We start from the raw sequence: 26,924 nt of genomic DNA, 5'->3' as shown, positions 1-26,924 counted from the left end.
GATGGCCTTTAGTTTTTTCCATGTCGGTGCAACATTGAGGGTCGAAGGGCCTGTACTGCGCTGTATCGTTCTATGTTCTATGTTCTATGTTCCCTCAGTCGCCCACTGCCTGGACCTGTTGATGGCATGTTTCACCAGGCCCAGGTTCATGAGGAAGTCTTCCTCCTTCACCACATCTCCTGCACCAGGTTCCCATCGATCAGGAGCGTGGGGCTGGTGTAAACAAAACTGTAACAAAAGTTCTCAAATTTTAAAAAGGGGGTGCAGCCTAAAACAACTTATATACACACACGATCCACAGACTCCACAAGGCCGAAAAAAAGGCAGGCATCTCAGGGGTCCACAAATTCTGTTAAGCTCCATCAGGGTCTTATGTGTTTCAATAGAATTCTTCCAAATGGTTATGGGTCCAATCTGATCAACCCTTCAGAAGATAACCTTTGCAAGCCAGGAACAAGTTGAAAGAACATTCTCTCAGCTGCTTCTAATAAAATTATGGGACCAACTGTGTACAGTACTGTGGGTTCTCACCAAAGTCCTGTACAACTGCAGCACAACTTTGACTTTCATACTCTACTTTTATCTATATTTTTATCAGAAAATCCAGCTGCTTCCAAATCATTGATGCAGATCCCAGCATGCCACTAGTAACAGCTTACCAACCAAAAAAGGACTCATTTATCCCTACTCTGCTTCCTGTTACCGAATAAGCCTCTGTCCATGCTAATATACGTTACCCCCGACACCATGAGCACGAGTAAAATTTGATATGCTACCTTGATACCTTTTCGAAATCCAAATGCAGCACATCTGTGTTTCCTGGAAGAACTCAAATAAAACTGTTTTCCTTTCAGAAAAACCATTTTGACTCTGTCCAATTTTATTACAATTTTGCAAATGTCAGACTACCTCCTTATTAAAGGATTCCAGAATTGCCTCGATGACAGGACTTTAGGCTAGCTGACATTTTGTTTCCACTTCTACTTCCTTTAAGGCGTTTACACCAGCAATGTTTCGAACCACTGGAACCTTTTCCGATTAAGGATTTTTTTTATTGCCAATGTCTGTACTACCTCAAGATCATAGGATGAAAGCTATCAGGTCCCATGGGCCTTGCCAAAGTTCAAGTAGTTTGCCCAGTTCCTTTTCCTTAGTGATTGAAATTGTTTCAGGTTCCTTCATCCTTTTTATCTCTTGATTTTCCAAATACTCTTGTCATGTTGTGTGTATTTTACAGTGAAGACAGACACAAAATACCTGTTTAACACTTCTGGTACAGCCTTATGTCCCATTATTATCCCTCCACTCTATAGGATTAACAGTAGCTTTAGTCACCCTTTAATTATAGAAACTGTGGCCCGGCTTTTTCACCTGTTGGGCATGCATTCCGAGCCTGGAAGTAGGAACAAAATCAATAGCTAGCCTGAAACACATTCGGAAAAGCTGAGCACTCTTGGGCAGGGTGGGCACAGAGAGAAGTGACGGTGCAAGCGGGCATTTCCACAAGCTCACTGAAGACTGACAGCTGCCTTAGGGAGCTGCATGCAGCATTTTTCGAATGCATTTAATGGAATCCTTTTAAAGCAATCATGGAATCCCTACAGTGCAGAAAGACGCCATTCATCCCATCAAGTCTGCACCAACCCGCTGAAAGAGCACCACACCAGGGCCCAGTCTCCCACCCCATCCCTGTAATCTCACTCAACCCCTGGACACTAAGGGGCAATCTAATATGGTCAATCCACCTAACCCGCACATCTTTGGACTGTGGGAGGAAACCGGAGCACCAGGAGGAAACCCACACAGACATAGGGAGAATGTGCAAATTCCACATAGACAGTGAGCCACCCAAGGTCAGATTCGAACTCGAGTCCCTGAGAGACAGCATTATGCCAACCACAGCAGCACCCAAAACATGAATTGCACCAAAGAAGTGTTGCAAATTCTTACCATGCAGAAACAAGCAACCGGCTGCATATCAAACACCTCAACCATTTTTTTTTATTTTCACCCTGGACGTTTTATCCTGCCTCAGATCGGGAATGGTGAAAAATCATGAACATCTCCTGGCTTGTGCACCAAGTGCAAAAGGGCACAGGCCATGTAAAAGTAAGGCCAGTTACATGCTTAATGTCCCTTTCAATTGCCGGCGGGCAAGCTTCTTGCACCTGCCCGATCGAAACATGACGTGAATGTGCCATGACATCTGGAATTGTGTTAAACGTCTTTTCACCCAAATTCAGGTCAGGCAGGTGCCAACTGATGCCCTAACTCTGGCAACCGTCATATTTCTAGCACACTTTTTGTCTAATTTTTCAAGTCATTCCTCCTGATTTATAAAACCTGTCCAATCTTCTGACTTATTACTAATAACCTGGATATGCTCTTCACTTAGGAGCTTTGATTGTACAGGAAAATGCACCTTGCTCTATGTCAAGGAGCAGAGTCCTATGTAGTCAACCTTCAGAGTATCGTATGCCTTTTCTTTCAATTTGGTGCTTTATCTTTGTTAGCCACAGATGTGTAGCCATCTCCTAGAGATTTTCTTCCTCAATGGAATATTTCTTTATGGAGTATTTCCTTAAATCTCTTGTCCTACCATTTAACCCAAGATAGTAGTCTCAGATCCACGCTTCTCACCCATCTCTCCCTCTATCATGTTATGATCACTGCTACCTAGAGGCTAATTTAACATGAAAAGGTCATTAATCAAACCTGGTTAGCTTTAAGAAATTGTCCTGAAAACACATCAAATCTACATCTGCTGATTTGATTTGTTCAATGTGCAGATTAAAATCACCCATTATTGCGGTGCCTTTCTCATAATCTACTATTGTTCCATCCATTGTGCGCCATTCTACAGCATAGGTCTACAAGCTACTCCGACAAGTGACTCCTGACCTTCGCTATTTAGCATCTTGATCCAAACTGATTCTACAACTAAAGCAATCACTAAATTTACAAAAGGCATCCTTTATCAACAGAGCCATCCATCACCTTTTCCTACTTTCCTGTGTCTTCTAACTACCATTAGTGTCACAATTTGGAAGACATCTTATGGCTTTACTTTTGGAAGTGCAATTAGGCAAGTGCAACAGGAAATGACCAGTGAATATCAGGGAGCTCCCTGCTCCCCTTAATAGAATTTTAATATACCCGAATAGGCCAAAGGTACAACATTGCATTTCATTCCCTCAACTGAATAAAACATTTAGAATAGAATACATATTTTTGTTCTGGAGCAGGGCATTAGCTGGTTTAGCACAGGGCTAAATCGCTGGCTTTGAAAGCAGACCAAGGCAGGCCAGCAGCACGGTTCAATTCCTGTACCAGCCTCCCCGAACAGGGGCCGGAATGTGGCGACTAGGGGCTTTTCACAGTAACTTCATTTGAAGCCTACTTGTGACAATAAGCGATTTTCATTTTCATTTCATTTCATTAAACCCTTAGCTTGGAAACAAATGCACTTCCATCCAAACTGTTATTGGCACATCATCCACCAGCAACAGGTGAAACAAAAATAGGAAATAACTACCAAATGGCAAGGATCGACATGTTGGACTGGATTCTCCGGTCTCCCAGCAACATGTTTCCTGGTACGCAGCTCGCAGGCAGTGAAATTCGACACCATCAATGGGATTTTCCTTTGAAGCCATCCCACGCTGCCGGGGGTGCATTATTGGCGGGAAAGGTGAAGCAATGGCCGAAGATTTCCAGCATAATTGTTCTGAATTAGTTTTCATTCCAGTATGCATGATTAATTGGCCAATTATCCTGCTCCAGTTGCAAGTCTGGGAAAAACTATTGGGAAGTTCAATGCATGCACCATCCATTCCAGCGGTATGCACACAATTCCAATTTGTGCAACATTCAGCACCAAAAGCACAGGCAGGATCTCTTTTCCATATATTTGCGCAATAGTATAGCTTGAGCTATGCATGAGTTGGACATTCCTTGGGTCATGGATAATCAGAGATTACTCATTGTTACCACTTTCTGCATTATAACATTCTTAGCTGCTCTAATGATGTCTGTTGGGTTTTGGCTGTGCTCCCATTGTTGTGGGCAGTGAGGGTGCATGAGCTATACAAGTTGAGCATTTACAGATAACATTCCATCCTGGTTCAACTTCAGGAATGTATTGTTTCTGGACTAGGCTATTTTCTAACATGGCATGCATCACGTTCTTTAGATGAATGAGTTTTCCGGGCTTTTCAAAGGGATGCAAATGAGAAGAAACCTAGATGTCTGGGGCTCAAGAAGGAGGATTTACGGCCAATCGAGGATCAACAGGAGGCCTAAGCAAGGAGGCAAATGTTTTGCTTTTCAACACACATCTCCATCAAAAAAAAGCAAATCATCAGATCCATAGACCTGGAAGGCCTGAATGATAAATCAGGTGAGCCTATTGACAATTTTGTGTAAAGATTGCCTTCGGTATTGTGGCTTCAGTGCTAGATGCCATCCATGGCTTATATAACAATACTAACAAATGAAGCACCCACGAGGGAGGAGAGAAAGGAGAGAAACAGCTGACTGTTGGATGAAAGGTCATTGGTACAATGTTATTCTGCTTCCATCACCTTTGGTGCAGCCTGACCCACTGAGTACTGACAGCATTTTCTGCATTTAACTTCACATTTCCAGCAACCTCAGTCTCGTGCATTTCTGGCCATTAACATGGAAGGACAGTCTCAAACTGAAGCAAAAGATCGAAAAATGCTGGAAATTCACAGATCACGGGCGGGATTCTGTGATCCTGAGGCTAAGTGTTGACGCCGTCGGAAACTCTTGTCGCATTTCTCAACGGCATCAACACGGCCTTAGGATCAGCAATTTGGCCCCTACAGGGGGCCAGTATGGCACTGGAGCGGACTCGATGGCACTCCAGCTGCTGATCCTGGCGTGAACTGGGCGCTGCGAGGTCCGCGCATGTGCAGTGGCACAGACGCCAACGCACATGCACAGTGGCTCCCTTGAACGCTCCGGCCCCGATGAAACATGGTGCAGGGCTACAGGGACCGGCGCGGAAGAAAGGAGGCCCCGATCATGGGCCAGGCCACATCGGAGACCTCGCCCCGGGTCGGACCCCCCTCCCCCCCCACAGGCCATCCCTGGACCCTTCAACGCTGAGGTCCCGCCGGCTGAGAGCAGGTGTGAACAGCGGCGGCGGGACTCGGGTATTTTACGACGGCCGCACGGCCCATCCCGGGCCGAGAATCGGCGGGAGGGCCGCATAGAGCGGCCCCCGACCGGCACCGCACCACTCACACCGGCGCTAATTTGCCGCTCTGGAATCACGTCCCGGCGTCGGTCGCGGGGATTCTTTGGCCTGACCCTGGGCTCAGAGAATCCCGCCCCAAGTGTTTGGGGTAAAGGCACAGGATTAAAATTAATAGCATTCCACATTTTCTCTCCGCTGGCGAGCCAACCGAATTCCCAGCGTTTTGTATTATTTGCAGATTTGCTGCTTCTATCTTTTGCCACATTTAGATTCATCCAATTTGAGTTATAATTTGGGTTTACCGCCTTTCACCAAACATATAATTCCCCATGAATTGCATTTGAAACAAGACCAATTTTGGTCTTGCAACTAGTCCACAATGAAAACAACATGACATATATAGCAGATACTTTAACTTGACGATAATGAAAGAAAAAAATGGTTAGTTCATGCAGAGATCCAAGGGACGAAGTCGGGAGATAAAAGGACATAGCTGGAGTGGGAAGGGGGTGAAAGAGAGCAAGGGAAAGAGAAAAAATGAGTGAGCATGCATGCTTGGAAACAAACCTCAATATTGACCAGTCAATTTATAACTCTGCCAAAAGGCTGAATCACATCTGTGTCAATTATTCACTAGAAAATAGACCCGAGTTGTGTACAAAGTCAAAATTCTGCAGAAAACTCATGCAAGCATTTTTTTTTGTTCAGGGTAATATTTTCAGTAATCCATATGAACTAATGGAGGCAGTCTGTGATACCAACATTAAACCCACCAGTTTGAGCATTGCTTTGTCACAGGCAGTAGATTTCTCAGCATGGAAGAAAGGATTTCACAACAGGAGACAAATGGCGAAGCATATTACTTATGGAAAACAGTGGTGCTCATTTCTTTTCAAGATTCATCTCTAGATTTCATTGTAACGGACTAAGAAAAAAGGCTACTTATGTGCAACTTTTTATTTATTGATTGCCAAAGGCGATGAGACTTCAATGTGTTGTCACAGGAGGCTTAATTGAACATTTACAGAAAAATTGTAGTATACGGAGGTGCAATTGTCATGCCGCTAGAGTTATAAAAAAACATCCAAAATAGTTACTTGGTAACCATGACAACTGTAGCCTGAATTGTAATCAAAAAAACTAAAGAGATTGTGACAAACACAAGAATGCTTTGCATCTGGACAATGTTACTAGTCAGTGTCGGAAACCTTGCAACCTCAACCAAAAGCCGTTGAATCCAATGGTTCAAAGGACAGGGTTGTGGAAAGTACAATGGGAATACTTGAGACTTTTATCCTCTTTTGATCAACGTCGCATAGATTTTGCAACGTTGCATAGATTTTGCAACGTTGCATAGATTTTGTATCCTACGTACATCAAGGGTGCCACATATTACTGCTTGCTGCAGCCATGCGCCAAGTAACATGCATCAGTTCGCTGAACACGGATGCAAGAAATACACTATGAAGCTCCAGAAGTGCCATTATTTGTAACCACAAGCAGAAATAAAAAATAGGGTGGTGAAAGATAGGTGGTTGTGTAAAAAACCCAAACATTTTAAACTTGATGCCGAATTAGTTTGATAAAAAAGTCAACCAAATTAGTTTCACTCTTGAATCTGCAACAATAGACATACCGGGTGGGAGATCAGCAATTTTGGCCCTTACAGGGTGCCAACATGGCACTGGAGCGGTTCACGCTGCTCCAGCTGCTGATCCCAGCATCAACTGGGTGCCACAGTATCCGCACATGTGCAGTGGCAATGGCGCCAACGTGCGCATGCGCAGTGGCTTCCTTCAACGCGCCAGCACCGAAACACCATGGTGCACGACTACAAGGGTCGGTGCAGAAGAAAGGAGGCCCCCAGCCAGAGAGGCCGGCCCGCTGATTGGTGGGCCCCGATCGCGGGCCAGACCACATCAGAGGCACCCCCCACCCCATCGAGGGTCAGACCCACCTTGCCCACATGCCACCCCCCGACTCTTCAACACTGCTGAGAGCAGGTGTGGAAGGTGCCGGCGAGACTCTGCTTTTTTACGACCGCCGCTCGGCTCATCCCAGGCCGAGAATCAGCAGGCTAGCCGCGTTGAGCGGGGGCTCCTGACCGGCGCCACGCCAACCACGCCTGCGCCAATGACGCCAATTTTCCATTCTGCGGAGAATCGCGTGCCGGCGTCGGGGCTGCGTGCCACGATTCGCGCCGGTCACGGGGATTCTCCAGCCAGGCCACGGGTTGAGAGAATCCTGCCCACAGTTTCAGCTGGTGATGAACTGGGAGACTGATAACTTTGGAGATGCATTTCAGGTACGGACTGCTAGTTAGCAGCAAAGATGCACTTGTGAAGAGAAGAGGGTCAGCTATACACTTGTGGGCAGGAGAGAAGGTCAGCAGCTAAGAACACTCAAAATCAAAAAGGACACAAAGTGGGGGAAAAATGAGGTTAACTGCATGGTTTTTGTTCTGCTATCCTGGGGTTGAGCAGTTTCAAAGACCTGCAACTTATCCCAGTAAACCTAGAGATCCAAGTACAAAGATCCATCACCTGTACGCAAATTAGAGAGGAGAGCAGCAAGAGAAAGAGTTACGAATGCGCTCTCCCAGGATGGCTTGATAAGATAGCAATATGGCAGTACTAGTCTATCAGATAAATGCCACTGGGAAATATGGTATTCCGATCCAGAATCATGCCAAAGTTATGCAGGAAGAACTTTTCTGGCAGGTATATGAAAATGGAAAAGTTGTAAACCCAGAGCCAGATGAGCTGCGTACGGGATAGAAATTTACAAAGATATGGAAAGAATGGTTTTCAGATACAATCTATGACAGAAGTGCAGAAATACACAGCAGAAAGAAGGAGATGATAGCAACTGGAGATACCACCCAAACCATGGGAGCCAATTTATTCATATACAATCAAGAATGGTATCACATAGCTGCAGACTGTTGCTCAAAAGTTCACTTTTATCTGAAAGATTTTGGTTGCACCAATCATCTCAGCTGTACAAGTTCTATTCGCTGAGCAAGAGATTCCAAAAGTAACAATGGAACCCAATTCACTTCCAGAGAATTAAGGAATTTGCTTAACAACATGCGTGCAACATCACATTATCCAACACAAGGGCTAATAGAAAGGCACTCCAGATATTCAAGAGAACTCCTCAAGAACTGCGGAGACAAGGGGATCCCAAATCTTGCCTAGTCACTCTGATCCATACCTCTCAAGGCTGACAAGAATGAAGAAAGCATCAGACAATTCTGCCAAGCAAGATACTCCATCCAAGTGACCAGGAGGAAGTTTAGGCAACAACTCACTTGGATGCTGAACAGCTTAACAAGCACTAAATCCCTGTCTGAGATGCTGAAAGGACAAAGAATAAAAAAACTGGATCCAATAATGAAAACCTGTAACACAGTGATAGTTGTTGGGTCAAACCGAGACTCCTCAAGTCACATATCACAGAGACTAAAACCAGGAAGCAAATGAAAAGGCAGAGTCCAGATATAAACAACTTTACTAACCAGTGAGACACCAAGAGCATCATCAGCAAATTGGGAAACATCAACAATGTTGGATTTGATTTGATTGATTATTGTCTCATGTATTAGTATACAGTGAAAAGTTTGTTTCTTGCATGCTGTACAAACCATGCATACTGTACATAGGGAAGGGAGGGAAGGAGAGACTGCAGAATATAATGTTACAGTTATAGCAAGGTGTAGAGAAAAGATCAACTTAATATGAGGTAGGTCCATTCAAAAGTCTGATGGCAGTAGGGAAGAAGCTGTTCTTGTCGCCAGCAAGTGACATATTAGTAACAGAGTACACTCAAGGTACCAACTCACCACTGAAAGTGATGAATGACAAATATACAAGGTGGAGGCACAATATTCCGCCACATGAGGAATGTGAATCATATGAGAAAAAAAATTCTATTAGTTTATTTTTAAAGATTGTTACTCTTTAGTTAAAAGTTAGGAATACTTTTGTTAAAGGCGTTCCCCCTTTTTAAAAAGTGGGAGGTTGTTCTAGTATTCATTAAAAAATTTTTTTTTTAGAGTACTCAATTATTTATTTTTCCGGGACTTCCGGTGGCGGCGATTACATAGGAAGCCACACATTTGGGAGCTCCCGATTCAAACGGACTTTTCGGCTCTTTTTAGAGCCCAAAACGGAATTTTTTCGACGTCTCCCGGTGGGAAAAGGTGTGCTGATCGACTTTCTCTGCATTTCATGACTCGAACTCGGAGTGGAAAGGGGGAAAAAAACGGCAGCAGCTCCCCAGAAAAAATGGGGGAAGGATTCCAAGATGGCGGCCGGCGGAGCACCAGAGGAGTGGAAGCAGTGGGCCCAGGAGCAGCAAGCTGCTCTCCTGCACTGTTTTGCAGATTTCAAGGCTGAGGTACTGAGCTCTCTGCAGGAAACGAATAAAAATTATTTATTTTTCCCAATTAAGGGGCAATTTAGCATGGCCAATGCACCTCCCCTGCACATCATTGGGCTGTGGGGGCGAGACCCACGCAAACACGGGGAGAACGTGCAAACTCCACATGGGCAGTGACCAGGGGCCGGGATCGAACCTGGGACCTCAGTGCCGTGAGGCACTTCGAGTATTCAAGAAGGAATAGGAATTAACTGTTAACACCCAGGGTACCACACAGTACAGCTGCATAATGCAAGAAATCCCTATGAAGTTCCAGCAGGTGTCTAAAGTGCGATTATTTCTGACTTATACGCATCAGAGCATAGAACAGGTAAGCAGTGTTTTACAATTCAGTTCAGGAGTCAGTTTTCCTTTTGTCAGAAATGCTGACAGCTACAGGAGAACCTGCAGTGGTGAGCAGAACCAAAAGGATTTCCAGGGTGTCAATTTTGTTCTCCAGTTAGTGACACTACCTGGGAGGATGTTAATGGAGTGCGACACAGGCATTGATTCGAGCAGCTAATTAACAAATGGCTGCAGTGATTTCTTTTTGCATCATTTCACACATCGTCACTTACCCCATTTAACAATATTTTCCTAACAATTCTGTCATTTGGTTGTGCACACGCAACTGGCCAATATTCTGCATTCACAAATCTAGCAACAACACGTCTAAAAAGTGCTAAACGTTGGATATTATTGGCGTTTCCAGTTTTCGGAGTACATCAAATATTTTCTTATTGAACTGACTAATATTTAAATATCCCGCATTATATTCTCACCAGTAGTCTTTTTAGATGTGAATCAATTTATCTTGCTATATTAATTTTTCTATGCCTATCTGATTAGTTAGAGCAGTTTGAGAATTTAGCCTTCTAGATAGTAGGCAAAAATTATATTTTGAACATGTTTACCAGCACAAAAATGCTACTTTTTCAGAAAAAAATGCTGCTATTACCACAAGCAGTTTGTTGCATGTGAACGCAAGCTGTGCAAGTAAACCTGAACGATCCAGGCTGTAAAGGGTATCCCTCAGCAACTAAGCACTAAACATTTTCCAAAAATCTATTAAAAAAAAGGACACCATGGCATTTCAGAGATTTTAATTTAAATTTCCAGAATACTTAACATTTGTTTTGGCTAGTACAGTGCATCTTGTATAAATAACAGTATATTGGACTATTTATTCAGCCTTTTCTATAAATGTCTCCCTACTGCAATCTGCAGGTCAAAAACTGGACCACAAATTGCACAGATGTGCACCAAAACCTGAAGTAATTTTATTTGGCAGGGGAACATCTAAAATCAGAAGCATTAACCTTATTATCATTGCATCTCAAATTTGAATGACTCAAATGAATATTGGGTGGGACTTTCCACACCTCCCTCCCAAGGTAATATAGGCAACTTGTCATTGGCCGGTAGTGGGATCCTCTGGTCCTACATGGCTTTCCTGTTGTTATAGGGGGTCTATGGGAAACCCACGGCAGGGATTCACCATCGGCAGGACTGGAAGATCCCACAGATGGGAGCGACTGGAGGATTCTGGCTAATATACTTGGGAGGCCAATTCCACTGAAGACAAGTAGACATTTGGAGAGCGGAGTGTCAATGTTCAAAGTTAAGAAATAGTCATGTGCCAAGGAAGAAGGTTCGCAAAATTCAACCCACAAGCTGGATTAAAAATATAGTCCAGTATAACAGTGAAATTAAGGTGTACAAGTCATAATATTTAAGCAAATCATGATTCAATTAGCAAAAAGCCCCAGAGTATGAATTCCTAGAAATCTAACAGGTGGTGTGTTAAGGTCTCTTGTTAAAACATTTCCTTTTACACACCAGTACCGTCTAAATACATTCAGAGTTATGTCGAGAAAGTTAATTGCAGAGAAGCAGGCTCTGTGTACTCAAACCACCTTGACCCAGGGATTCTCGAAATTCTAATATTCATAGAAGAGGAGAGAAATAAAAGTCCCATTGCAAACCAACTCCGTGAATATCAACACCTGCATTGTGTTAGCCTCAGTCCATTGGTAGCACTTTCATTTCAGAATTGTCAGAGGCCATGGGTTTGAGCTCTACTTAAGAGACTTGGGTGTCTCCTGAAGTGACACTGACGAATGGCTCTGTGTTTCAAATGGGATATATGACTGTATGCCTAATCTAACAGGAAGATGGTTATGGTAGACCAAGGAGATTGCCACTTGGTAGCCTCAGGGCAGTGTCGTAGGCCTAGCCATCTTCATCTGCTTCAATAACCTTCCCTTCTTCACATCATCAGAAACGGAGATGATCACCGATGATTGCAATGCTCAGTATCATTCAAGATTCCACAGTCTATGCCCACATGCAGCAAGACCTGGGAAAAACTCTGGCTTAGGCTATTAAGTGGTAAATAACATTACCTGCCACTTGTGTAAAGGAAATGACCGTATTCAACAGAAAATCGAACCATCTCTCCTTGATGGTCAAACAGCATTATCATTGCTGAATCCCCCCACTATCAACATTGTGGGGATTACTATTGACCAGAAAGTGATTTGGACCAGCCATATACATATTGTGGCTACAAGAACTGGTAAGAAGCTGGCTATTTTGTGGCCAATAACTCACCAAATTCCCCGATTCCTGTCCACCATCAACACATGGATATACCCTTCCCTCATCCTGGTGTGTGCAGCTCCAACAATACAAATAGCTCAACAATACAGGACAAAGCAGCCGGCTTGGTTTACCAGTGCGTACCATCTAAAAAGATGCACTGCAGCAACTCACCAAGGCTTCTTTTACAGCACCTTCCAAACCAGTGATGACTCCCATCTAAATAAAAAAGGAAAAGAGCAGTAGATGCATGGGAGCATCATCACCTGCAAGATCCCCTCAACATCACACACCATCCGGACTTAGAAATAGATCACCATTTCTTCAATATCACTGGGTAAAAGCCTGGAACCACCTTGCATTCAGCACTACACACACCATGTGGACTGTAGCGCTTAAGAAAGTGGCTAACCACCACCTTCAAGAAGCCAAGAGGAATTGGCAATAAAAGGCTTTCCTACCAGCTGATGCTCAAATCTGTTCAAATAATAAAATTATAACTTTAAGACATATGCCAAAGAACTAGTGACATGATCTAATCGGAAGAGATTCCAATGGTTATCCATTATGTATCACTATTTATGGGATCTTACTCTGCATAATTTGTCTGCCACTTTTCAGGACTGTACTTTAGTACTTCAGTAAGGTGGTAAATTGCTAGTCAGTGCTGGCATGATAGGTTAAATTCTATTTTGTTTCTCCTCAGCAAGTCATTGACTGGGGCAACAGCTGGATCAGTCATCCAATATTAACCCCAAACAGCTAACACTCTGTGCAAAGGGAGTGTCACAATCAAACCTACTCCTGTATCCACCCAAACATTGGCGAATGGACTCACTGTCCACCCCAGCCAGGCTAACTGCAGCACTCAGTTAATCTCTGCCAAGACGGCAGCAAATTCAACACTGATCAAAGACTGAACTCGGGGAGCTAATATTCTGCATGACATTTAACCTCAGTCAATTGGGAAAACTGTAACCAGCAAGATTTTTATCCATTTAATAGCAGGATTTAAAACGTTAATCATCTCCACCTGAACACAGTTTAATTTCCAGAAAACAGCAGGGTATTGTAGATGTTGGCAAGCGCACAGCATTTAGACAATTGTTTATTTCACTTGTTAGTGCACCAATCAGTAGAAACTGTTGTGCTGTCCTGTAACAGAATTCACAAGACATCATTTGGACCTTTGCACAAAGTCACGCGCAGAAACAGGCTACAGGCCATTCTCCTCAACTGCTCCAAACTGGCATTTATGCTCCTCCATGCTAAGTTCCAAATGACGTTACACAAATGCAGCTCCTCCTAAACCCACAAAATGCAAATTAAAACTACCAGAAATATACAAAACCATTTAATCCTGAACAAAAGCACAGCAAAATCCATATTCTTTTGTAAACTTGTATTTATTTGCTTCAAGTGAACAGGACCGAGTGATCAAAGAACTATTTAATTGCATTCATCTTGACAAACTTAAATATCATCATAACTAACTTTATTTGACTCATTCTGCTTTTGAGTGGGATGCATATTCAGTCTTGAGATTAATGTTTCATGCACTTGTGCAGATAGAAACCCGAACAATCAGAAACTTTTGCCATCATAAATTTCCATTGCAATGAGAATTTGTCGGAGCTCCCACTGAGTACCAAATTGCTGCTCCAGAGGCAGCACACAACTGAACATGGGCCCAGAATGCACACCCAAAATTTGTTGAGTTTGTGAAGATAGTTACACCAGTCATATCTTCAGCTGTCTGGCAGGGCTTCATCATTGACCATCAGAATTACATTGACTGGGGTGGGTTAATGAGGGAGAAAAACAAACCAAACAGACACATGTCTTATTCCCTATTTGCACAGTGTTAGGAGAATAAAAGGTAGTTTTAAGGGATTTATACTGGTAACATTTGAAATATGGAAATAGTTAAGTGGGATTACTTTAGTTGTGCCTGAAGGGAAAAACCTCTAGTTAAATTAATGCTGGGCAAAGGTGTTTTGAATATGTACGGGATCGTTAAATTTCAACTGTTTCTGTTGTGCTTTGGTATGAAGAGTAAATAACGGGAAGTAGTTGCTTAGCTATAGATTCCAAAGAGAGGGGGTTTCCCTGTTTTTAGTTTTCGCTGAATTTGAAGATAGAACAATGGGAGTGATCACTTCAACTCTGCCAGAAGACTGGGACTGGACAGGACAAAGGAGCTGCAAAGAGGTAGGCTTCTGTGTCCATATAACAAGGGAATTGAAACAGAAAGAATGGCTTGAGATGTGATTGAAGTTAAGACACAAAGGTATTGTGAAAAAATAGGAAGAGCAAACAAAGTGTTTGAAGTTAGAGACAATTGCAGTAACCAGATTTAAAGAGACAATTGCAGTAACCAGATTTAAAGTGAGAAAGCAGAATTCAGAGGTAAATTTGATGCCATTTTAATGGCTTCTGGGAATTTTTAAGGCAATTGTGAACAGCAGTTTGTACAGCAGTCAGGACAAATAAATCCTGACTGGATTCACTGTTAAAAGTGGAGCATGAGCTTTATTTAAATGAGTTACTTGGAAAACCTGGACTGGATTTTGGAACAATTGCTGTTGAAGCAGTTTTGTGAAAGAAGATTTTCAAGCGTCTTTTTTGGGAGTGGAGCTTGGAAACTCATGTGACAATCATGTGGGGGGATACACAGGCGAAGTTCACAGACATGGGTCCAGAGCCGAGTGGGTGATTTTGACACAATTGTCTTGGTGTGCTCAAGGGGACGGTGTGTTAATGAGACCATTGTAGCTCAAGATGTACTTTGTCATCTGCGTTAGTCTTAAAATATGTGAGTACTCAGGGAAGAGTAAAGGAGCATTGCATCATCCAACTTTTCATGTCTAATAAATGTTTATTTTCTTGTTGAGTAGCAGTCCTGCGACTCTGTTCTTCCATAAAGAAAAGTAAAAGTTAGTCTTGAGCCAGCATTCTATTCTGGTATCTTCCCAGCCAGTTATATCAACTGGGATCAAGAGAAATATTCATTAAAAAAGTGTTAAAACTTCCTTTTGCTGGTAGTTGCTTTTTCTAAGACAGGTATTAGGTCAGTGCCATCTACTAATGAGGAGCCAACAGCATGTTTTAGGTGGTCATCAAGTCACTCCAGATTTAGGTTAGTGTTTTTTGGGTGTCCTTGTGGCACTGGTCAGAGCATAAAAAGCGTCATTACTGGCAAAATGCAGAGGTCCAAGTGTGTAGTCATTCATGCTGAAGGAAGTTACAGATAAGGGCAGGGAGATCAGATAGGAGAGCATTGGAATAACTTAGGCCCAGTAATAAAGGCATGGTTGTGGCCTTCCACAGCAGAAGGGCTGAAGCAGGAGTGAAGGTAATGTTCGGGATGTGGAAATAGGCAAAACATATGATCGGAAGCTTGTCTCAGGGTTAAATATGACATTAAGGTTGTGAAGTCTGGTTCAGCTTCGGACAGCTGTGAAAGGAGCATGAGCAAAGAAATGGAGCTGGCAGTGATGACTGAAGACAATGTCTTCCCAATATTTAGCTTGAGGAAATTCCTTTTCACTTAGTATTGGATGCTTGGTAAGTGATCTAAATTTAGAGACGGTTTGGTGGGGGGAGGGTGGCGTGGCAAGTGGTGGTGAAAGAGAGCTCTACATAGCATACGGTGGAAACGGGTGAGTTTTTGCAATATGTTGCCAAGGGGCAGCATATAGATGCAAATGAGGGGGCAGAAGGACCGATCGTTGGGGAACACCAGAGCTAATAATATGGAAGCAGGGAGAGAAGCGATTGCAGTTGATTCTCTGGCTACTGTCATGAAAAATCATCCACAGTGGTGTCAAACGTTTCAGACAGATTAATGGATAGTTTATCTTTTGTTAATCACATAGGACATCATGTGTATTGGTCAAGGACAATTTCAGTACTGCAGCAGGAACAGAAACTAGATTGGAGAGATTTGAACATGGAGCTCTAAGAACGATGGACATGTTCAAGAACGAGAGAACGGTTGGCGATGGGGTGGCAGTTTGTGAGAACATTAAGACCAAGAATTTTTTTTGAGGAGGTGGGAGGGAGGCAAGATCTGAAGAGATAACAATTACTATCAGCTAAATGTTTGATTGAGCAGACAAGGAGAGTGCTTTAAAAAAAAACACGGACAGACAAGGAAAGGTGTCACAGGGAGGGAGAGATGTAGGTTGTCAGCGATACAAGGAAGTAACCCATGATGCTATTCTATATGGATTGCTAGGTTGGGAGGAATGTGCATATGAAAGATGAGAGATAGCAAGGTAAGTGGATGGTCGTGAATATGGGGAGTTTACCCAAGGGAGAGTGAACTTCAAGTAGAGCAGATGAATTGTGACAGGAGGTTGCAATCACCAAGGATAAGTGCAATACAGATGGAGAGGAAAACAGGGAAGATAACACATTATGGTACTTGGGTGGATGGTGGAGAAGGAGAATTTTTAAAATGACTGATGGAGTGAAGATGGAGATTGGGTTTTAAAAGCCCCAGCAGCAGTCTTGATAGGGCCAGCGGCCAACGAGATAATACATAATAATAATCTTTATTGTCACAAGTAGGCTTGCATTAACACTGCAATGAAGTTACTGTGAAAAGCCCCTAGTCACCACATTCTGGCACCTGTTCGGGTACGCCGAGGGAGAATTCAGAATGCCCAAATTACCCTCGACTCTTTCAGGACTTGTGGGAGGAAACCCACATTTGACACGGGGAGAACGTGCAGACTCCTCACAGACAGTGACCCAAGCTGGGAATCGAACCTTGGATCTTGGCGCTGTGAAGCCACAGTGTTAACCACAGTGTTACGACAGTGAGGCTTAATTTGTTTTTTGGGGGGGGTGGGGAAGCGAGAGAAAATGCATCACCCTTGCCAGACCATGATGAAGGTACAGTTGTGCTGGTGAAAAACCTTCCTGGAAGAGACATGGTAATAGCTGATCTCCTGGCAGAATCCACTGGGAGGAGAGAGTCAGATGGGGAGGAGATCAAGGTCATTTCCAGCGATCATGCTGATGGAAGGCTGGTGGCATTTGAAGATGCTGCTTACAAAGAGGCAGCGCTGACTGACCTCAATGGGCCAGAGCTCTCCAGCGAGGATTCCGAGAGGAAGCTAAGCCAAAGGCAACAGCAGGAGAACAGCAAGGTCAAGTAGCAGAGAAGGTTTAGGGCAGGGATATGGAAGAGCAGAGTATCCAAAAAGAGAGAAATGAAAACAGACAGAACAACAAGTGAAGGGTCTAGGAGGGGTAAAGAAAAGTACAAAAAAAAAGGAAGAACAAAAGTAGAATTAGAAGTGATGCTCAGATTTGAAGCATTGGGTTTGGCAATTTGTAGCCAAAACATGTGCATGAATAATCATAAGGCATTTATAAAAGGTTATGTTACATATCAATTATTAGGATACATAGAACCTGGTTAAATGGAGAACAGGACACAGGAGGGCATGGTTAAAGCCAGACTTCTCTTGGGTAAGGTCAGTGTAGATTGCAGCCCACATTTCAATCAGATGAAAATTAATCTATTGCACATCAGATGATCAGGTTCTATAACCAAAGTGAAAACACATTCTACAATCTGTGGGTGGGGGGGAGGGGGGGGGAATGGAATAATCAATTTGAAGTTAGGTGGAATGAATAACCGTCGAAGAAATCCAAACTGGCATCAGCCATTTTGGAAATTTGAAATTCCAGCTTCAGCCAAGTTCCCCCCCGAAAGGGTTGAGATTTATTGCAGTTTAAAAATAAAAACGGTGCGCATTTACAGCTTCAAACTACATTATCACAATGGTGTGGAGTCAAATTCAGATTTATTCTCAATATGCTGCTTTGACTTCACCCTGCAGTGGATAATAACAGATATGATTTTGGGGTGTGCGTGGTCCAGTTAACTCCAGACGTCATTGTGCATCCACATTCGACATAGCTGTGGGGTGTGTGTGACATGCATTTCGTCATGTAATGCTGCCATTTAGATTAAAAAGACAAGGAGGTCTTCCAATGCAAACATTGACTGTATAATTCAAGGGAGGTGGCAGTGAAGTCGGCTCAATTGGAATCATGATCATTTAAACATTTGATGCCAAGTGTTGAAATATGTCCTTTCACTTTAGTGAGTGATGTTCCTTCATAAGCTATTGGTGAATTTACTCAGAAAATCCTAGACACATTGAACAAATGCTTTGCAAACAAAAGTATTACTAAATACTGGCTAATGGTGAAGAGGAGGGAAGCGTGATTGCTGAATTCAGTGAAAATCATGCTTACTGAAGCAAAGTGCAAATATCCCAAATACGACCCCAATCACCAGCCACTTGGTTCTGTCCTGTCAATACTTCCTCCCAGTGAAAATAAAACGTCATTTAAAGTTTCAGTTTTAAATTCAGGAGACAAGAGTGGTGACGAAGGAGAAAGCTCAAAACTATTTCAAAACCCATACAAAGTTCAAATAGATTTTGCAATTTTTATTACTGTAGGACGTTTATACATGACCTCCTAAAAGGCATCCATTTTGAAAGCAAACATTCCATTTTGGAAATGTATTGGGCGATGACAGATTACAAGTCTGCAGTGAATAGTTTATACTATTTTCACTAGACAATATATAGCAAAGCACAGATAGGTTGAATAGAACGGCTACTACTTGGCGACAAACTGGACTCAATAATAAAAGGTGTTTCACTTCAGTTAGCAATTGGGATTCCTTCACTAACTGTACTGAGATATTTTCTCTGGGCAATTTAAACAAACATACAGCTAAAAAATATCTCCATTCTCTGCAAACTCCAATGTGCAGCCTTAATTACCAGAGCCAAACTAAATCGACGACTTGAACGGACTTGAATTGGGTCGGTATCAGTTAATTTATTCAATTCAGACTTCAGATTGTGCTGCATCTAATCCTGGAGGAGAAAAATATTCCCCAGTGCTGGCCTATAGCTCTGTGAAGAGCCCACAATAGATCTTTAAAAAAAATAAATACTTTTGATGATGATGCTATAGTGTACCAACCACTTCTACCATAGAGGGGATTTAGTCTCGTGCCATCCGAATCTGATCCCTATTTAAATTTTCTTCAAGAATTAAAAACCTATGGTTTATCTACAGTGCATCGATAGAATCTAGTACCAGGAGACTAAATTTGAGCGAGAGAAGATGGAGTATCCAAAGTCAACAAAATATTCCGATGGTACTGTGAATTATAAAGTAGTATCAGAATGTTGCCTTCTCCCCATTATTAGTTTCATATCAAATTCAAAAGGTCAATTTTGAGACAGAATACATGAGGAAACCAATGGCGTGTGCTTGCTTAATGTCCAATACAGCCAGTTTAGGATACATTTCTGCAGTTAACTAAAAAAGGTGTGCGATCAGTACACAGCCATGAAAAGTAATTATTGGTCTGCTTATGCATCAGAGGAGCATTGGTTTGATTAAAAAATGTCCAAAACATATAGCAAGAACAAAAAAGTATCTCAAATTTCTAGAGCAATGTTATCTTTAACAATTGGCCTAATAATTCTGCAGGCACATCACGACAAAATACAACTTTGAAAGCCATGGGCATAATATCGTACAGTTGCAGTTAATAGAAACATTTAGTCACAAAATTCATAGATGTAGATTATCGGAGTGAGACAATTGGCAATTTGGTATTGTATGGATTAAAAAGGAACAACCTTTTCCTGGTCTGGCTGCTAAACAAGAACTCACACACCTATGCATTGCTGGCTCCACTATGGTCAAATATCAGATACTTCCCCGACCAACTATCTGCTAGTTATTCTAATGCAGTTCCACCCACAATGTGGTGGGGAGGCAACAACTCCCACACAGTTGTTGTGGGAAGGGATAGGAATGGTAGAAAAGCGCTTAAGAGGTGCTTTGGTCTGCCCAGGCCTCTCGCCAACTAGAAGCTTTAGGTGTGCGAGTCCAGCTTTGGTTCTGGGAAAACAAACGGGACAACGAGCAAAGTAAAAAGCAAAGGATGCTGCAAATGGGTTGAACAGCGATAGAATCCGATGCTTGGCATATAATAAACAAAACTGCCCTGAACCAACTCAAAAGGCGCTGTAACTTTAAACAAAGTCAATTCCAAAAGGCATAGAGGAAAAACAAAGTGTGTCCTCTAAAGTGTGTTGCTCAAGATCAACTTTTCTTAGAAGGTAGACGTGGAGGAATCATTCTGCACAAAACATGCCTTCAAAAAAAAGTGTAGCTTTGAGCACTTGAGAATCACTTTTGTAAAACGTACAAAACACGAAGCTTTCTCTACCAACCCCCAAAGAAAAATAAACACTTTACACTTCAATATGCCCAAGTGCCTGGAGAACAAGCACAAATGGTGGCCCACTGATAAATGAATGACCCAACCCAGAACTCAAAACAACATTTTCATGCTGTCGATTTGTCTTCAGCTCTTTGAAAGCGGAACATCCTCTAGAGGGCAGCGCAGCAGCTGGAGAGGGTAAAAGTTACTAAATGCTGCAGAATTTTGTTGAAAAATAAAACCAGTTAACAAAAGTTCCACAGTAGCCAAGGTTACTTAAACTGAAATACGACTGCGGAGATTAAACACTGGCTGGAAGAGCTGTGACCTAAAGATATTTATATATCTGGAAAAAAAACACTTTCCTGTGATTTTAACTCCCCTCATCTAACTTTGTAGCGGCCAAGGGCGTCACTCAATACAGACTCCTGTAAATGAAGTCACCGCCAGAATTACTTTAATAATGGTCTTTTCTTTCGCCCGATGGATTGGGAAGAGGAGGAATGCAAAAGGAGGAATGCAGATACATCGGTTTTATTAATGTAGGTTTTATTCCAAGGGGGGAAACCATACACACACACACACACAAATCAATAGCTTCCACACTTGGCTCAAAGTAATTTACAGGACTCGCGACTGGAATCTACCATGCCACCCCGAACATTCAAAACAAGTGTTCCGAAACTCGAACACGCACTGGGATACATTTAACCATGAATTCACACGGGTGCTTGGGAAGGGGGGGGGGGGGGGGTGCGGAATGGCCAGCTTTAAGGTTTATTTTGCTCCCTCCCGCCAAAGAAAGCCATACCTCAGATAGTCTCTGCGACAGAGGATGAGGTTGGCCTTGGTGTACAGCGTTGAGCCCACCTCGCCCAGGCGGCAGTCACAGCAGGCACATTTCAGACAGTCCTCATGCCAGTACTTATCCAGCGCCTTGAGAAGGTAGCGGTCTTTAATCTTGCGGTTGCAGCCAGCACAACCCTTCGGCTTGGTGTCTGGCTGGGCTGAGAGCATTTGTATACCTAGGCGAAAGAGAACAGGTAGGGGGGGGGGGGGGGGGGGGGGGAGATCAGTTACTGGCAGAGCAGAGTGATGTGTGTGTGTTTTAAACCGCAGTACATTAAATTGCTAGCGTTCAGCTAATCAGTTGAATATTCAATTTCCATCTGGACAATATTCTGCATGAAAGTGCGTAAAACGATTTTTAAAAATGCTGCTTTATGTACTGTCCATTTTCATTCCCGTCCACGGTTCTGACACCGAGGGGGAAAGCCAGTTTCTCCAAAAACAGTTGTGGCCTCCAGAGGGGGTGCCAGCTCTCTCTACCCACTCCCACGCCAGGCAAGGAGCAATTTCCTTCCATGTGACATTACAGGAGACACTCGCTCGAATTCACCCGACCCGATCGGAGCGACAGCAAAACAGAAGGGGAAACCTTCCAACCTCTGCTCACGAGAATTCACTCACTTTTCATATTTCCATCCAAGCCATCAAACTCTCCCATTCACCACTCCACCTCAACTCTACCGAAGCCTCCCCCCCCCACCACCATCATTGACCGTCCTTAAATCACAAGAGGGTCGATATAGCTTTCCTCCCAATAATTACAGGGCAGCACGTTTTTTTGAGCCGATTTTTTTTTTAAATGTTGGAGGGATTAACCTCTTTGCCTCAGTGAGAAATACCCTCCCCCAGGTCGCGCATTGAGATCTTAACAGGCGTGCTATAAAGAGGTCCATTATATTGTGGAGGAAGAGAAAATAGCTGGAAGAGAGCCCATTAGCAAGGAGAGATCAGATCAAAACTGCAATTACTACATTGTCCTCTTCCCCTCTCAATAGCTTCTCACACAAACATCCATTTGACAGAAAGCAGAATTTCCAAATGAAGGGTTAGGCACGGCCCACATAGTGTTTACATTGAGTAAGAGCCCACTTCATTCCATTTAAAACTGTGGTCACTGTTAAATTGCTTGCATTTCGTTGTGAAGAGAGCCCACGGTTGATTTCCTCCATTCTCTTACCCGAGTGCCACTGACCCCCCCCCCCCCCCCCCCCCCCAAATAAAACAGCCTCAACAGTTAACAGGAGAGAGAGGGACAGAGAGAAAGTGCCCAGACTCATTATCAGCCTCCAGATTAGCAAGAGTTTCATTCCCGCAGAATATATGTTGCCTCATTGCCGGCTCCCAAGCGGATTGTTAAATCGCTTGTGCCAGGGGATGGATGGATTTGGGCGAATTGGGAGTTTGGGATTCACAGCTGGGGGAATGGCTGAGGCAAATTAAAAGATTTCTTTTGCCAACACACACACAGTCATTAGATCTTTGAGGGATGGCAAACAAAAGATTTTTTTTTTAAAAACGTTGAAAGCTGGGATCAAACCGAAAGGCCGTTTTCTCAGTGGCTCAAGGCGTCCCCGTGGGCTGTTACCCCCTCAAGAGACAATGCAAATAAATGTCCACAGTTCCCGGGGATGGGAATAGCTTTTGAAGCAGCGGACCTGGGAACCAATTTGATTCTCTCTCTCAGATGCAGCTGTAAGGCTGAGAGATACTGACATTTTTCCACTCTTATCAGTTTAATTACAGTTTCCATGGCAGCAAAGTGCTGGTGCTTGGCAAAGGCCAATGAGAGATTTGCAACAGCAAGCCCAATTTCTGATGCAGGCAGCATACAAAACAACAGGGGGGGGGGGGGGGGGTGGGGGGGGGAAGAGAAAAATCCACTCTCACCGTTAACATACCCCGTGCTAATGTCTTTTCCTCAAGAAGATTCAGACGGAATAATGCCAAGGTATCAATTTAAACCTGACAACGTTAATTGGCAGAGAAGGGCATCCTTCAGAAAGCGCTAAAGTAGCAGAGCGTCACGCTGATGCTTAAAAAAAAGACTAAAAGCTCTTCTGCTGTGTCGAATTGCAAACAAAAAAAAAATGACATTTGCAGCTATCCAAGAACTTTCCTCCTCCTCCCCCTCAACACCCCCCCCCCTCTCATTTGACGCCAAAGCGCCCCTTTACCAATTCCATTCCCAGAAGAGAGGAGTGTTCTTGGCAGACACAGGCAGGGTGAAGGGGTGGCCTCGGAACACACACACATACACACACCCCGAAGCTGCTCATTGTCCACACTGCAGAAACACCACCTCACCTTCCACCACTAATCAGGCTGGCACTGTGTGTGTGTGAGAGAGAGAGAGAATGCCACAGCTTCATGCTTTGGGGGGGGGGGGGGGCGAAAAGGGGATAGAAAGAGGGAAAAGATAAACCAAGAAAGAAATCTAGGCTGTAATCTTATAACCCACCCTCTCTTTTCCCGGTGCTGGATTGCAGTGGCAAAAGCTCCGGCGTTTCAACTTTTAAACACAGCACACAAAAGGAGAACCCTTGAATGTTAACTCGTGGACAGGCCAACTTACCAGGGGAGCCGGAGATGCTCAATTCAGTGTCTATATCTGTCAGAACTATACCACACACACACACACACACACACACAGGGCGCAATGACAACATTAAAACAACATCAATTGCGAACCATTCAGAGACAAATACATACACTCTTGGAGAAAATGCAGCAGAAGTAGCTGTAAAATAGCCAGAGGACATTTATTCACTTACCGTCCCTATTAAACATGAAAAAGAAACCGACTCCAAATGCTCAAGTCTAACAGCGTGTACCTCCTTCCAAAGACAAGGTCAACACCACTGGAGGGGCCCGGAATGTACCGTAAAAGTTTAAGATAATGCGGTCCTTAAGGAGCTGCCAGTAATTTGAGTTGGTCGCAACTCGCAGCTACAGGTGTTCTGTGTGGGTACCGGCAGCGTAACCTTTCCCTGCGCGGATTGATTGAGGACAACTTACCTATCAGCTTATGAGAATTGTCCTAAACGAATTCAGCTTCATCATCTACAAATTCAATCCTTCGCCAGCGAGACACAATGCAGTAAAAGGTCATTCAATTATTAGCGAGGAAGCGCGGCTGCGAATGCACACAGACACACACGCACACAAGACAGAGCTCACTCAAGGCACACGGCAGCGCTCCCCACACTTCGGGGGCATTTTAAACCACAGGCACACTTACTGACGAGCCCAGGCAGCTCTGGGATGGATCATGCCTCAATGGCTAATTTCACCCCCCCCTCCCCTCCCCAATGGTGACATTTACAACCAGCCGCAAGCTTTGGCTATACCACACGCAGTCACACACACACACGCTTCCCCACTACCACCCTCCCTTACCAGAACCGCGGTACAGCAATCAGAACCAACCTCTCGAGTTCGTCCAGTGCCAGAGACTGCGGATTAATGAGAGCTTTCCTATCGATTTAACCGTTTGAGAAAAAAAAAGTGTAGCAGAGCAGTGCCCCCTCTCACGTTTCACAAAAAAATAAATATCCCCCTCTTATTTTCCTTTCACCTTTCTCCAAACTGCTATGAAATATCAACGTCTTTTGTTAGCCAATGCACAGAGAGAGGAAGAAGCGAGGGAGAAACAAGAATCAAAACAAATGGAACAGCTAATGAAGACAATTAAATTAATTATGTTCAAGAAGATGAGTTTAAAAAAAAACTATGATCTGCTACCCCTCGCTTGCAATGACTACTCTGTAATTCATGGCAACTGATTAGTGCATCTATGCAAATCTTTGTTTGAATCATTCAACTAATTAAATGATAGGATTATTCTTCTGCCTACAGTGACATCATTTCCCAGTAATTAGTACTGTATTTAGACCGTGGCAATAGATTCTTAGTAACACCAGCGATCTGCAGACATTTAACCACTTTCTTCACACGCCTGTGACCATGTGCCCAAATCCCGATTTATATGTTGTTCTTTCATCATCTCGGCGAATAATATGCTACAACCACATTTGATAAAAACACACACACACACACACACAAGAGTCAATAGTTAACATTCAGCTCCATGCCATTTCTCTAATTTCTAGTCCGCTCCCCACCAAAAAATGTAATGATAATTAGATGGATCATAAAATGCTCCTCTTTACATTATGACTGATGAAATGCATTAAAGCTGACAGGGTATTACCTGACAGTAATTAGGTTTTGTCATGAATTAAATTATTTGAATGCGGACTATCTTCCCAATCATGCAATTTTCAGGGATTTTTTTTTTGGTCAGACTAAAAAGAGAGACAGAAAATAGAATTTCTCTCCCTCTCTTCCCCCCCCCCCTTCATAATCATATGAATTATTCACAGAATCATCACAAAAAAAAACATAGTTGAAGAGGCCCACCACTTAATGCATTGCACAGATGTGATCAGCAATGATTACCAGCGATGAAATACTAATACACACAAAAGTGATTGGGTGAACAAGAGGTGGAATTTAATCATCAGTTGATATTCTCCAGATATTAAAAAAAAACACCTCAATTCATAACCTCCACAAATTCGTCCACTGCCCCCCCCCCCCCCCCCCCCAACCCTCCCATTTCAAAGAGAAATTTGTGCATTTACTCTCTGGATCAAGCTGCCAGCTTGTTTCAAAACTAGGCAAGCATTTTCCTTCATAATGAGTTAAAATTAAGGGCTTACTTGAAGACTCTCAAGAAACCCCTTGCAAAAAAAAAGAGGAGATGGCTATTTCTTACTTTTAATGTTCCAGCCCAAGCTGTTCCTCCAAAACCCATTGCAAGGTTTCCATCCATCAAATAGTGTACTTAATCCCCTGGTTTTTCAAACATACTTTAAAATCAAATGCACCAACACAAGACAATTATCAAACTCACCTTATATTAAATCACTGCTGGTGGGGTTGGTTTAAAAAAAAAACCCGGTCCAAGTTTTCACTTTTTCTCCTGCTGCACACTATTATGTTGTTCTGAGGTCTTCCCTTTTCCTCAATAAAAATAAAACAAACAGAAATCCTATACTCACAAATAGAAATACTAGACAAAAGGGTGCTGTTGAGGCAAGAATTAAGTGTTGTTTTTTTTTTCACCCTCTTTTAAAAAAAACACCTCAGTTTCCAAGGAAGACAGAAAGAGTAAATTTCTTTTCATGGGAATGACGGCAGAACGAGTTACTTGTTCCTTCAAACCGCGACAGCAAGGATGAAAGGGCCACCTGTCTCTCTCTCTCTCTCTCTCTCTCTCCCCCTCTCTCTCTCTTCTCGAGCTAAGCACAAAAGCTGAGTGGGCCAGCTCCTTTTCCTCCACTATTTAAGCACCTCACCAGGTCCCTAGTTAGCAGCTTCCTTCAGCTCATCCAAGAAGCTGACAAGTACTGTTAGAGGAGGCTGTACATGTTGCTCTAATGGACCTCATTAAGTTCTACTTACAGATGTTCTCTTAACATAATTGATCTGTGGTGAGTTGAGAGGACTGCAACTTATTCCCCAGCCCCCAATTACGGTTGGGTA

The 26,924-nt window shown here is 43.2% G+C and overlaps 1 protein-coding gene across 9 annotated transcripts in view; it reads right to left on the bottom strand.

The window, feature by feature from the left end:
- lmo3 (LIM domain only 3) overlaps positions 1–26,667 on the bottom strand; it is a 70,266-nt gene extending 43,599 nt beyond the window's left edge. Inside the window, exons 1-2 of one of the 9 annotated variants that reach the window (XM_038811119.1) lie at positions 26,293–26,667; positions 21,340–21,553 (exon numbers count right to left, since the gene is read on the bottom strand). In XM_038811119.1, the coding sequence (XP_038667047.1) occupies positions 21,340–21,545 (206 nt within the window). In that variant the 5' untranslated portion in view covers positions 21,546–21,553; positions 26,293–26,667. Of the gene's footprint in view, positions 1–21,339; positions 21,554–21,998; positions 22,135–23,264; positions 23,447–24,148; positions 24,357–24,392; positions 24,606–24,773; positions 25,101–26,292 lie in introns of those variants that run through there. The other 8 variants (XM_038811122.1, XM_038811117.1, XM_038811116.1 and 5 more) reach the window with 8 other exon arrangements.
- Between the last annotated feature and the right edge of the window lie 257 nt (positions 26,668–26,924).

This window comes from Scyliorhinus canicula, chromosome 11 (assembly GCF_902713615.1).
Source record: "Scyliorhinus canicula chromosome 11, sScyCan1.1, whole genome shotgun sequence".
Lineage (NCBI taxonomy): Eukaryota > Metazoa > Chordata > Chondrichthyes > Carcharhiniformes > Scyliorhinidae > Scyliorhinus > Scyliorhinus canicula.
Note: the sequence above shows the minus strand (reverse complement) of the source record. Positions and strands in the feature narration are given on the sequence as shown.